We start from the raw sequence: 13,224 nt of genomic DNA on the forward strand, positions 1-13,224 counted from the left end.
AGAAATAACAATATGATAGATGTCTGTAAAGTTGTTGTTCGAGAAAGTTCTCTAGTTAAATATCTGTTCCGGCATCTGACCTCGGTTCTCACAAGAGCGAACCCGACGACGAGAACCGACGCCCTGAACCTGTCAACCCATCTCAGTGGGTCAAAGCGTATGATACTGTTTGTCATGAGAAATTCATGATACAGCGACGGGCCGGAATCAGTCGGCTCGTCGGTGCTCGGCTGAAAATCTGTCTTTCCCGAGTTCCGGCGCTGATGATCGGTTTTCGGGTTTGACGTTTTATAAATGGACAGAGGAATTCTTTGACAGTATTAAGAAGCAAATTCAGCAAGAAAAAGGACTATCCGCTTAATTTACAGCATTACACGTTTTATTCTGCTTCAATTCTCTATTAATCGACATGGCGCCTTCAAAGACTGAGGACTTTGCTGAAGTCTCCACCTACCAATCATCCAAGCCTGCCAAACCAATGCATCAAGAAGGATGTTTGATGCACAGATCTCTCGTCCAACATCCTTACATGGTCGAGTCCGCGAGTGGAGTCGAGCTCAAGTTATCGACCGGCCAAACAATCATCGACGGTTGTGCCGGCGCAGCTGTTGCACTCATCGGCCACGGCAACGAGGAGGTCATCCAAGCCATTACCGACCAAGCTCGCAAAGTCAGCTACGTCCACACACAATCCTACACAACGGCACCAGCCGAAGAGCTTGCGAATGTTATACTGGAGGGCAATCCATATGGTCTTGAAAAGGCCTTCTTTGTTGGCAGTGGCAGTGAAGCTGTTGAGTCTGCTCTGAAGCTAGCTCGCCAGTACCACTATGAGAAGGGCGAGCTAGACAGAGTGCACATCGTCTCTAGACGGCAATGCTATCATGGGAATACGATGGCCACTATGTCTATCTCGACTAATAAAGCTCGCCGAGCTCCGTACCATGGTTTCTTGTATCCTCATGTCTCTCACGTCTCACCTGCTTTCGCTTATCACTACAAAGACGACTCCGAGACCGAAGAGCAGTTCACAGCGAGACTTCTGGTCGAACTCGAGGAAGAGTTTCTACGAGTCGGTCCCAAGAACGTCGCTGCTTTCATCGCGGAAACAGTCGTTGGCGCGACGACAGGCTGTGTTGCTGCCCCGGCCGGGTACTTCAAGGGCGTCAGAGCCATCTGCGACAAGTACGGAGTGATCATGATTCTTGATGAGATTATGTGCGGCGTTGGTCGAACAGGCACTTTTTTCGCTTTTGAGCAGGAGGGTGTTGTACCGGACATCACCACGATCGCGAAAGGTCTTGGTGGTGGTTATGCTGCCATTGCTGGTGTTCTTATTCACAAAAAGGTCGTTGATGTCCTCAGACATGGCTCGGCTGCTTTTAACCACGGACATACATATCAAGCGCATCCTATCTCATGCGCTGCGGCATTGGCGGTGCAGAAGGTCCTGAGACGCGAGAACTTGGTAGAGCGATGTCGCCAGATGGGCCTTGTTTTGGAGAGGCTACTTCGACGTGAGCTAAAGCATTGCCAGTCGGTGGCTGATATTCGAGGTCGAGGTCTTTTCTGGGGCGTTGAGTTTGTGAAAGACGTGACATCCAAGCAGCCTTTTGATCCTTCGGCTAAGTTTGGTCTGTTGGTGCAGCAGATCGCCTTTGAGAAGGGCGTTGCATTGTATCCGGGAGGCGCTACGATTGATGGTGTTCATGGTGATCATATCCTGCTTGCACCACCATTTACAGTTACTGAAGATCAATTGGCCACTATTTGTCGGGTATTAAAGGAGGCAGTGGTAGAAGCCGAAGCAATGATGCTCTCTCCATAGGTCAGACATTTCTTATTTGTTTAGGGATACGACGTCAAAAGTATATAGACTGTGCATTCTGTAAAAACTGATACACCTTGATACCAATTCTGTGGCTATGGAATATCTTTCGTCTGGATCATAGTGCTTTGGGTTACTCGGAATTCATAGGGGAGAAATTGCACTCGATGGCGCAAATACATTGAGTCCCAGACTGAATCGACTCTATTTCACCTCTGCAAAGGCATCCAGAGCCTCATGCAACTTCCCAAAGGTCCCATCATGCCAACCCGCAATCTGAGCCCATTCATCCTCAGGCAGCGTAGCATGCAGCATCCTCAGCCACGCACCAACAAGCATATCCGCATAACTGACCTTGTCACCCAGCAAAAACGGGCCACTCACATCCCTCGTGAACAATCTCGCAAGATTACCGAGCATTTCTCTGAAAGACTCCATCACCTTATCCCGAGCCTCGCCCACTAGCGCAAAGTCGTCCCACTGTTTCATCCCCGCACGTCGCACAAACTCAGCCTTGCTCTCCTCCTCAGACGCTGGATCGAACGGCATCCCCTGAACACCCAATTGCACGTGTGCAGTGAACGCCGCGTCGATGTTGAGATTGAACTTGGCGTACTCGGGGTTCTCCTTGTCGCGCCATTCGGAGAGGGGGACGAGGATGTAAGGATGCTCAAAGTCAAAGTCGAGCGTCTGAGTGGGGAAGAGATCGCCTCCACCAGAGGTTGGGTACGTCTTTTGTAGATAAATAGCGATGTCGAAGGAGTCGCCGACTACAGACCCAGTTGAGGGGTCTTCAATGATGGGCAGCGTGTAAAAGTCTTTGCCGTCGTTGAATTTGCGACAGGCGGGGACGTTGAGGCCAGTGCGCACTTTGGTGATGTCTGGCAGGGCTACCCATGACGTTGAGTAGGGGACTTGCTTGAAGTTGAGGGCGAATCTGCTCTTCCAGGGATTTGGGGAGAAGACGTTCTTTTCCACCGGCGGGCGGGCGGCGATGTCATAGAAGACAATTTTCTTTGAAGGCTCGGACATGATGGATGATGGAGATGTAGAGTTGATGCAGCTGTGGTTGAAGCCTGGAAGATGGGTAACGATGCGAAAATTGATACGTGGCTCGTTGATGATTGGCTTGGCTACGATGTCTCACACGCTTCATGGCAAGTCACCAAGTCGGGAGTCGCCATAATTGAATCAATGATTACATATGCAATAAATACTATTGAATTTTATAATTTCAATTCTACCAAGAAGTGTTTTGCTCGTTCCAAAGCCTGGTTAGAGAATTGGCTGCCTCTAGCCCTATAGGGTGGATCCACAATCCTCTAACGAAAGCTGAGGTTCGCGAAAGGTAGTTCTCTAATGGGATATGGCATCGCCTGATGATTGGTTACCCTGACTAGGAAAACAATAACTGCAAGCTATGATGAACGGACTGCAGAGTATATCTAGGCGCAAATTATATGCCGTCTTGTCAAGTCCACTGAGCTTGGTGCTGAGTAACAGATGGAGTCAAAGCACGCGCTCTGATTCGTCGGTCCGTAAAAAAGCACACATTGGTATAGGGTCAAGGCGCGGGCCAAGGCAAACCCAATGCCGAGCAGCCGGCTTGAACCATATTTTCATATTATTCGCTTGCCAAGAGCAATGCCTCATGAGCTTGACAGCAAATTGGTCCACAGATGTCACGGTCTTTTTTCTGCATCTATAACGGTGAGCCCGTAATATTGATTACATGGCGTAAATTAAGAATGAGGCTATGTCTTGGCTGCTGATATAAATAAAGTCTAAGATCATGAACCGTGTTTCATAGTTATTCAAACTTATCTTCTTTCGTTTGTGTATGATATCGTCATGTCTGTTAAGTCAGTGACGGAAACCTTCCCGCTCGCCAGATACAGGGCTGGTGGCGGACATCCAACTGGCCAGCACAACGGCATCGAGGAGAATCTGGAAGAGTCCTTCCTAAGTCATTTCACCCAATTATTCAACAAGTATGCCGGACCCAACGGAACCTGGCATCGAAATCAGATTGGTCTCTTCATGCACCACGTTCAAGTCGAAAACCCAGAAGGCCTGGCCAGTTACCTTGTCGATCAGGATGAGCTAAATCTACCTGAACTCATCATGTATCTCACATCACCATGCGGCAACATTCTCGAAATGGCTTCCCCCCAAGACCTGACCTGGCCATTGAACAACTACTTCATCAGCTCAAGCCATAACACCTACCTCACAGGGAACCAACTCTCAAGCGACTCGAGCACTGAAGCGTACAAAGACGCCTTGCTGCGTGGATGTCGCTGTATCGAAATCGATGTCTGGGATGGTAAAGAACAGTGGAAGCCTGGATTCGGCTCAGAGGATGACGTCGAGAGAGAAGCGAAGGATACTTCTCGGGAAGCGGCGCCAAGGAAAATGGGCTTTGCAGATCGAGCCATCATCAAGATTGGGCGCTGGGCCATGAATAAGTTTGATCCCGTTGATCCTGACGGCAGAACGATTGATGATAGACTCTTGGATGTTATTGACGCCGAGCCAAGAGTTCTTCATGGCTTCACCCTTACCAAAGAGGTTCTTTTCCGCGACGTCTGCCAGACCGTCAAAGAGTATGCGTTCACCACGTCTGATCTTCCACTCATCGTCAGTCTGGAAGTCCACTGCTCTCCACTGCAACAAGGCGCAATGGTCAACATCATGGAGGAGGTCTGGGCTGACTATCTCCTCCCTGCACCCGAGTTTGAATCTGATTGCCTGCCATCTCCTCATGAGTTGAGGAACAAGATTCTCATCAAGGTGAAGTATGTTCCGGAGGACAGCAAGGGAAAGGGCAAGGACACGCCTGATAGTACGGATGATGAGAGCATGCTCGAGGTTGTTGTGGAGGGAGACGAGAAGAAGGTCAAGAAGGTCAAACCACCCAAGATCATACCGCGCCTGAGCCGTCTTGGTATTCATACTCGAGGGATTAGCTTCAAATCACTCGAGGAGCCCGAAGCGTCGATGCCGAATCATATCTTCTCGCTTTCAGAGAATGCAGCCTTTGCGATTCAGAGACGCATGCCAAAGGCGCTCTTCTCGCACAACAGACAGTTTCTCATGCGGACGTATCCTCATGGCATGCGGTTTGACTCGTCCAACTACGATCCTGTCATTTTCTGGCGCGCCGGTGTCCAGGTCGTGGCTCTTAACTGGCAATCGTGGGACCTGGGCATGGTGCTCAACGAGGGCATGTTTATGGGCTCAGATGGATATGTTCTTAAACCTGAGGGATACCGTCATGACCCGAGCCAACAGCATAGCATCGAGGAGTCTCACATCCCCAGTAAGACATTGGAGAGAGTGGCTATAACAATCATCGCAGCACAGAACCTTCCTTTACTCAACCGTCATGATGATCCCGCCAAGTTCATTCCTTACGTCAAGATCGGCCTACATACTGAGCCAGATGCCCTCTCGGCGATGGTCGACGAGAACGCTACAGCCGAGCAAGTCAAGCAAGTTGGGTACAGTGGCGAAACAGGTAAAAGCAAAGGTACCAGTCCGGACTTTGGAGGTGAGACGGTGGAGTTTCTCAATGTCGAAGGCGTTGTTCCAGAACTGGCTTTCCTTTCATTTAGGGTCATGAACGATGTACCTGGGCCTGATGTTATGGCTGCTTGGGCTTGTGTTCGTTTGGACAGGCTGAGGCTTGGATATCGCTTTTTGAGATTGCTGGATAAGGAGGGTCTGCCGAGCAAGGGTATATTGTTGGTGAAGAGTGAGATCAGGGAAGCTATCTAGCTACACCACCGGCGGGAAGAATGCTCAGGCATGCCGTAATAGTAGGGGCTTTTAATGCTCTCAAGACTTATTCTGCAGTATATAAGGTTGGTGAGGCGTCGAATTAAGCTCCAAACACTCGCAATGCGATTTGACAAAAATTCCATAAACTTTCGTGCCATTATTATTGCTGCCTACGATGATACAAACTTACTGGTAGTGGTCCCGATGACGAGACGAGTTGTGAAACAGCGCTTAGTCATATTGCGTTGTGAACCACGCCCTGGCATCCTTGTTTAACCTTATGAGTGTCAGGCAATCGCGTAGATTAGGGGTTTGAGCTGATGAGCTGATGGGACGGACCCTTGCTTTTGGCTTTCGGGGGCCGAGATGCCGCGGGTTGCCGCGGGGTCCCGTTAGCTCAAAGCCTGGGCTGTTCAACGCAACGAGGAAGCTCCCATGATCTGCAAACGAGAATGAACGAGAACGAGATTCCATGTAGTAAATGCGAAAGTCGTTTACTGAACGAGACATCCGGGACATTGGTAGAACTATGCTAAACGTCGCTGAAACATGTCATCGTGGATAATTTCAGGGCTGAGGGGGCTGAGAGTGAGTTTCAGCCACGAATCTTGATAAGGGTTAGCTCCAGACGCCAGAGGGAAACTCATTCGGTTTATGCATTGATGGACGTACAGTATTACAGGAGATGAAACCGGACCGTGTCTGCCTCGCGTATTTATATCTGACGCTGAGTGAGACGGGCTCATCCGTACATCCAGCCCCAACGAGCCACCCAACGAGTTTATTCGTATCCCCCAAATTACACCAACACAGAACAGGAATAGTCCGCTCCAACATCCAACGAATGCCGTTCTCCCGGAGCGTCTCAACCCTTGCCTGATTCAGGGGACGCCCGCGGGGGACGATCAGCCAGACAAAGAAAATGGCTCGGGTCATCACTGTCACCCGTCGCACGTGGCGGTGGTTTTGGAACATCATACGGTATCCGCAGCCGCCAATCACATGGGAGTCGAGAACAAAAAAGCCTCGAGGCTGAGTTGGCGCAGGGATTCCGATGACGACGCGTCTTTTTATTTACCGGCCGTTGCCCACTTCAATGAATTTAGATTAAAATCCTATATAAGGCGGGCAAGGTAAAAGGAGTTCTTTTTTTTAGTGTTTTTTGCACGAAACTTTGCGCACGCGACGTATAAATACCGAACAAGGACCTCATTTTTAACACTCTCGTGGGGAATGTTTTCGGACAATGGCATTCCAGAATATCATTCAACACTTGCGCGCGCGCTTTGGGAAATATGAACGACTTTACGACGAGGAGCACATTGAGTTGGAATCACCACCTCACAAACGATGCGTCCCCAAGAAATTTGGATTTCCAAGGTTCAGGAAGCTCACAGTCTATCTAATCCTGATCAACCTGATCATTCTCGGCCTATTAATTCATTCCATCCGCCCGCTCATCACACTGCTCATACGGAACAATGAGCTATTCGCAATTAATTTCTCTGTCAACCACGCAGCACAGCCAGACGCATTCCAAAGGCCAGATGGGAAGAAGATACCGCGGATTCTGCACCAAACAGCGCCCAACAGCTCTATTCCAGAGATTTGGGCGGCCTCGCAGCAGAGCTGCCAGAAAGCATATTCTGACTTTGAATATAAGCTCTGGACTGACGAGGGGGCGCGAGAGTTTCTGAAGGAGGAATTTCCGTGGTATCTCGACACTTGGGATAATTATCCTTTTCCGATTCAGCGCGCAGACGCAATCCGCTATTTTGTTCTGTATCACTTTGGTGGGATTTATATGGACATGGACACATATTGCAACTCATCCTTCCCCGTGGATCAGATCGAATCACTACCAGGAAAGGAGCACGCCTTATTCAAATCGACATTGCCGACTGGTATCACGAATGATTTTTTGATCGCGACCGCAAGGCATCCAGCTTTCGCATCGGCTGTATCAAGACTCGCCAGCTTTCACCAAACAACCCGCCTCTGGGCCCGTCTTCAACCTTACGCAGCTATCATGCTGTCAACAGGTCCTCTCTTCCTGACCTTGGCAGTGCAGCAATATCTGCTCGGCCAGCCAATTCTCCCATCACCAAAAATACACATCATAGACCCCGCGATGGTGGACCATTACATGACCGATTTTGAAACTGCGACATGGCATCAGAGCGACGCTCAGGTGCTCAAGTGGCTCGGCGACAGGCCGTGGACATGGTTCAGCCTAGGAATCATTGGGGTTACCGCCGGCATCTACACATTTAATTGCGTGCTATCACGAACTTTTATGACGTTTTATCGTAAGCTATTATAATACTCAGCGATTGCATTTCTCAAGAAAAAATAAAATTTCAATTTCCCTGGCCAGAACGGGCACATAATTTCATCCCCCTGTCGCTGTTGTAATTTACTCGGATAAGCGGCACAATTACGTGGTCATGGCTTCGCTCCTGTAATTTTCGGCTAGTTCCAAAGACAGAAATAACCGAAAAACTCAAGCCGTCGAAAATACGGGATGACCAATTAGAGCGTGAGGCGCAGGCGTGGGAAGCTGATGAATGGGCCTGGTCCAGATCGTGTTGTTTGTGAAGTTGACAGCCACGGAGGTGGCTTAGCTGTCATATCTCGTACGCACGTCGACGACAACAGCCCCCTTTTCGTCGCATATGCAGGGCCTTCTGTAAAGTTCAATGAAAGGTTTAAAATATTGGGGCTTTTTATGCGCGGGCCCCGAGGAGTCGCATTGCATAAAATTGCAACTTTAAATTGAGTTTAGGGTCCTTACCAGCGACTTGGGTCAACTGACTTTATTACTACTTTGTTGCCCGCTTGAGCCTCGAAGGAAATATCAATGACATAATTGGCTCTCTTAGGTTTGGGGCTGGGAACATATTTGTTCATGGGGCTGGAGGAACAGCCTGATTGATGGCTAGTGATCACCTACGAAGTATGAAGGCGATGACGGGCTGTTTATCGTATAGGAAGAGAAATGACGTGTCAAGGGCAGATCTGCGCAGCAAAGGATCTTTGTGTTTCGGGTTGTTCGGCTATATCGAGGATGCCTGATTTATGCTTATTACAAAAGTGGTATCGGGTTCGGAAGGGCTGTCAAAGTGGCATGACCAGCAATGGTTGCGGGTGCGGTTTTCCATAACAGACAACAAGACAGGCTCTGTGGATCAAATTATGGACTGCATCTGACAGATAATTCTACAGATACTCACGAAGGGAGAATATTAAACCGCAAAGGTTGTGACAGCGAAGGCCTTTGATATGCATAAATTCCTCAGTACTGGTCACTTCTTGTATATTATAGCATTGTTTTTCATGCTGTCCAACCCTTTTGGCTTGTTCTATTACAGTAACATCCTTTCACTATTTAGTGGTTTTACCAAGGTCTTCTTCTGTCCTCTCTACCAAAACTTCAAAGATACGTTGGACATGCTCCTCTCGAACCCTCTCAACACCTGTACATACACGAATCGCAAACTTGTCATTGACAACGGTGCTTGTAAGATAAAACTCCCCTGTTTTGTTGACCCATTCATAAAGCTCTTCCGTTCGAGCATTGATCTCCGCTTCATCGGCCCCCTTGACACGGAAAGTCACTAGGCCAAAGCGCGCAGATGTGAAGATGGTGAATAGATCAGGTCGACTGGCCAGCTTGCTCTGAAGCGACTCACCAAGCGTAACTCCGTTTCGAATATGCGCTTGCAGTCCTCGGATGCCATAGCTGCGAAGAACGAACCATAGCTTGAGAGATCGGAAGCGTCGTCCAAGGGGAATTTGCCAGTCACGGTAGTCAGTGACCAGTTCATTGTCGGAAAACTGGTTACGCAAGTACGGCGGCTTGATGCTTAGGGATTGGATAAGCCAGGCTCGGGATCGGACCCAAACGGCAGAGCAGTCAAAGGTAGTGAGCATCCACTTGTGCGGGTTGAAGTTGAAAGAGTGGAAGTCGGCCATTGGTGTAGTCAAAGGCTGATTCTCCTCGAGAAGGAGTGCAGATCCTGCATACGCAGCATCGACGTGGACCCAGATGTCCTTCTCTGTCCCAGCGGTAGGTGACAGCGCCTCGACGATGCCAGCAAAATCATCAACTGCACAAACATCCGTCGTGCCCATCGTGGCAGTCAGGTAAAAAGGTTCCAACCCACGAGCCCGCAACTCAGCTACCGTCTTGGCGACAGCACGGCCAGTCATGGCAAACCCGTCTTCTTCAGTGACCGGAATTGCGACGAAGCGGACACCGAGAATCTGCGCAGCCTTCTTGGTACTCGAGTGGGATCCAGCGCTTCCCAAAGCAACAAGTTTGCTACGCACACCCCAGACAGCATCTTCATCCATGCCCTTGGTGACAGCAGCGAGATACTTGTCACGAGCAGCACACATAACAGTGAGAATAGCCTCGCTAGCACTACCGTGAATAACACCACCTCCATGGGTGCTGCCACCACTCAAATAGCATTCCGGAAGACCGAGAGCCTTGGCCAGCCAGTCCATGACGATTGTTTCAAGCTCTGTAACTGCTGGGCTGCAGATCCAGTTGAAATGGGCACCGTTGAAGGTATTCGAGTACATTTCAGCCAACGCAGCAGGGTAACTGCTTGAGCAGGGAAAGAAGGCCATAAATCGGGGGTTGGCCCAATGAGTGATTCCGGGAAGGATTTTAGACTCAATGTCGGCATGGATGTCGCTCCAGGACTCTCCTTCAAGGGGAGCTGAGGATGGGAGCAGAGGTCGGAGGTAGCCTGGTTTCACATCGGATACGACACGCTGCGAGGAGACATTGTCATAATAGTCAGTGACTGTATATGGTGAGCATCAAAAGGTCATTGGTTCAGTCTTAGAAGACTTACTCTCATCAATGGCTGTACGAGCAGCCTCACGAAACTCTGCAGAATCCATTGTCTGTGTAGATGTTTGAACAAGATGCTGTCTTGAAACTGAATGTCGAGGAGGATTTATGTCTGTCTGGTGTTGCATTTATATATTATTCAACAGAGACTTCACAAATATCGCGCTTGTTTCCGATATTGCCTCGAAAGGTGGGGGAGCATGTCATGTAACTCGGATCCAGTCACCGTATGGAAATTCCGCTTGGGGAAAAGTCTGTTTGAAGAGTCTCCCCAGATAATGGCATTAGCATGTCGCCCCATTTGTGATGGACAGCCAGTCTCCGCCCTTCTTTTGACAAGACGAGACCCACCTCGGAATTATTACCTTGAGGCGTTCCGCGTTCCGAGTCAATGTAGGGTATTGTGATGGAGTTTCTGATGATAGGACGTTTGACATACAACATTGTATCTTGCATAATACACCATAGTCAGTCAGATTGCATATTGCTCGTTTGTTATTACCGTTCTGGGATATCTCTCGTATGGAGGCACTTAGTAATTCAGTTCCGAAGATCAAATGATCGCAAATTGTTAAGGTCGGAACATAGGGGGGTTATCAAAGCACAACACCAACAGCTATACTTGAAACAACCCTTGTCAACCAATTCAGATCTGTTGGTCTCCCAAAACGTTCAACCCGTCGTCAGGGTAAAAACAGGCCCTGATCATCTTGACACCATTGCTCAGTGCTATCTCTCTGAGTGTCAAATACTTGAAGTCTAGATTGTTCAAGGAATAAGAATGTAAGCAAAAAAAATAAATAAAAAAATTAAATTAGATTTTTAATTTGACCAAGCTAATATTAAAGACCTTCCAACTTAGAGCCAGGTAGTATCTCATCGGCATGGCGGAACACAGCTCTCGAGCTTGGCCGTGGCTTGGATAAGATAAGCCCCAGCTATGACATGGCCATGGAAACTATTGATGAGTGCAAACAAAACAACCAGAACTTAGAGAAAGGCAACAGCAGCGGCGCCAATGGCACCAACCAAGCCAGCGACCTTGCCCGAGAGACTTCCAGCTCCGTTGACAACAACAACAGGCTCCGAGGTCTTGGCAGGCTTGGAGGTCTCCACGCCAGTATGCTTGCCAGTGGCAGAAGCCATAGTGGTATGGGCAGCGCAAGCCGTGGGCTCAACGAGAGAACCACCGGGGCCGTCGTAAGGGTTGTAGCCCAGGCACTCAGCCCACTCGGCGGCGCAGGTAGCGTGGTTGGCGTCAGGGGCAACATTGCAAGCGTCATGGGCCTTGTTGCACTTCTCGAGGCAATCGCCAGCCTTAGCTGTCTCGGTGGCAGTAGGCTTGGAAGAATGGGAGCAGGCTGTAGGAGTGACGAACGATGCGCCGCCATAAGGGTTGTAGCCAAGACACTCGGCGTACTCAGCAGCACAGGTAGCATGGTTGGCATCAGGCGCCGTGTTGCACGCATCGTGAGCCTTGTCGCACTTCATGACACACTCATCAGCCTTAGCAGTCTCGGTGGCAGTAGGCTTGGAAGAGTGAGAGCAGGCTGTAGGAGTGACGAACGATGCGCCGCCATAAGGGTTATAGCCAATACACTCGGCATACTCAGCAGCGCAGGTTGCGTGGTTGGCGTCAGGCGCAGTGTTACACTTGTCGTGAGCAGCGTTGCATTTAGCAAGGCACTCGTCGGTGGAGGAGGGAAGGGCAGGGATGGAGTCAGTGGCGGTTGGGTAGATGGGAGATGAGAAGGCTGTGTCGGATGCAGCAGCAGGTGAAGCGCTCGAGAGCTGCGCAGCACTGAGCACCAGGCCGAAGAAAACGGAACGAGTGTTGGAAACCATTTTGAAGGTGAAACGATTGTGTTTGCGTGCTTGAAAGGGATTATGGTGAGAGTGAAGGGAGGGAATACTTTACAAGGCTATACAGCCGTTGGTATTTATAAAAGTAGGCGCCGTGTCTCGTTGTTAGTGTCTCTCGTGTAGGTCATTTAAAATTACATCTGTGTCATCACAATTCCTCCCCCACATTCTAGGCACTCGATCACAAAGATCCTTATATCGTATAGAATTTGTTCGTATTCGAAGTCGCTAGGCAAGATACATTCCTCTAGCTCAGCGAGATGAGACATTGAGCCAATCACAGGGCAAGAATAACAAAGGGAGGGCCGTAGGCTTTGTGGCGTTAGCCACTAATATGCAGTGTCTCAGGAACACCCAGCCAAGTGCCGTGATCTCCCTGGATCTGGAGGAACAGTTACGTCGAAATAAATACTGAGAATGGAGTGATGTCTTGTCTTTCACATCCCCATCCGCAGTCAGGGTCGCGAGCCGGAAAATTACACATATCTTCCGAAAAGATTAGGTCTTAATAAACAGGTAAGCTCCGAAGAAGGATATCTGTCATAGTTATGAGCTTAATTCTCAACCTACTCATCGCTTGGGCAACCGTAACTTTCATTCCATTTATAGATCGCTCAACGAGTCACGTTGATGATCAGGCGCATGCCAGTCGATGATAGGGTGAATAAGTGTCAGGTCTGGAACATAGGGCTGGCTCAGACATGCCGACATCCGAACCGAGGCAATTGAGGCAAAAATGCCCAAGCGCAATACGAACTGCTAGAGATCAATGCTGTCTAGCCAAACAACACTATAGCTATGCCAATTATATACCACGAGCCACATCAATCTGACTTTCTTCGTATCCATGAGTGCAATAATAAGACAAACTTATAATGGCGCC

The 13,224-nt window shown here is 49.2% G+C and overlaps 6 protein-coding genes across 6 annotated transcripts; 3 read left to right on the plus strand and 3 right to left on the minus strand.

Annotated features, from left to right (window-relative positions):
- Positions 1 to 409: 409 nt before the first annotated feature.
- On the plus strand, positions 410 to 1,828 carry FPRO_15031 (uncharacterized protein; the record flags this gene model as incomplete). Its single annotated transcript, XM_031220695.1, has 1 exon — positions 410 to 1,828. One exon carries the CDS (start codon positions 410 to 412, stop codon positions 1,826 to 1,828), a length of 1,419 nt encoding a protein of 472 aa, XP_031086327.1.
- A 204-nt stretch (positions 1,829 to 2,032) lies between these two features.
- FPRO_15030 (uncharacterized protein) lies at positions 2,033 to 2,860 on the minus strand (the record flags this gene model as incomplete). The annotated part of the gene is made up of 1 exon (XM_031220696.1): positions 2,033 to 2,860. One exon carries the CDS (start codon positions 2,858 to 2,860, stop codon positions 2,033 to 2,035), a length of 828 nt encoding a protein of 275 aa, XP_031086328.1.
- An 819-nt stretch (positions 2,861 to 3,679) lies between these two features.
- FPRO_15029 (uncharacterized protein) lies at positions 3,680 to 5,608 on the plus strand (the record flags this gene model as incomplete). Its single annotated transcript, XM_031220697.1, has 1 exon — positions 3,680 to 5,608. One exon carries the CDS (start codon positions 3,680 to 3,682, stop codon positions 5,606 to 5,608), a length of 1,929 nt encoding a protein of 642 aa, XP_031086329.1.
- A 1,249-nt stretch (positions 5,609 to 6,857) lies between these two features.
- On the plus strand, positions 6,858 to 7,934 carry FPRO_15028 (related to SUR1-required for mannosylation of sphingolipids; the record flags this gene model as incomplete). The annotated part of the gene is made up of 1 exon (XM_031220698.1): positions 6,858 to 7,934. The coding sequence occupies one exon, from the start codon at positions 6,858 to 6,860 to the stop codon at positions 7,932 to 7,934; it is 1,077 nt and encodes a 358-aa protein (XP_031086330.1).
- Positions 7,935 to 8,995: 1,061 nt separating this feature from the next.
- On the minus strand, positions 8,996 to 10,528 carry FPRO_15027 (uncharacterized protein; the record flags this gene model as incomplete). The annotated part of the gene is made up of 2 exons (XM_031220699.1): positions 8,996 to 10,428; positions 10,480 to 10,528. 2 exons carry the CDS (start codon positions 10,526 to 10,528, stop codon positions 8,996 to 8,998), a joined length of 1,482 nt encoding a protein of 493 aa, XP_031086331.1.
- A 940-nt stretch (positions 10,529 to 11,468) lies between these two features.
- FPRO_15026 (uncharacterized protein) lies at positions 11,469 to 12,323 on the minus strand (the record flags this gene model as incomplete). The annotated part of the gene is made up of 1 exon (XM_031220700.1): positions 11,469 to 12,323. One exon carries the CDS (start codon positions 12,321 to 12,323, stop codon positions 11,469 to 11,471), a length of 855 nt encoding a protein of 284 aa, XP_031086332.1.
- Between the last annotated feature and the right edge of the window lie 901 nt (positions 12,324 to 13,224).

The sequence above is a fragment of the Fusarium proliferatum genome (genome assembly GCF_900067095.1).
Source record: "Fusarium proliferatum ET1 genome assembly, contig: FPRO_scaffold009, whole genome shotgun sequence".
NCBI classification, from domain to species: domain Eukaryota; kingdom Fungi; phylum Ascomycota; class Sordariomycetes; order Hypocreales; family Nectriaceae; genus Fusarium; species Fusarium proliferatum.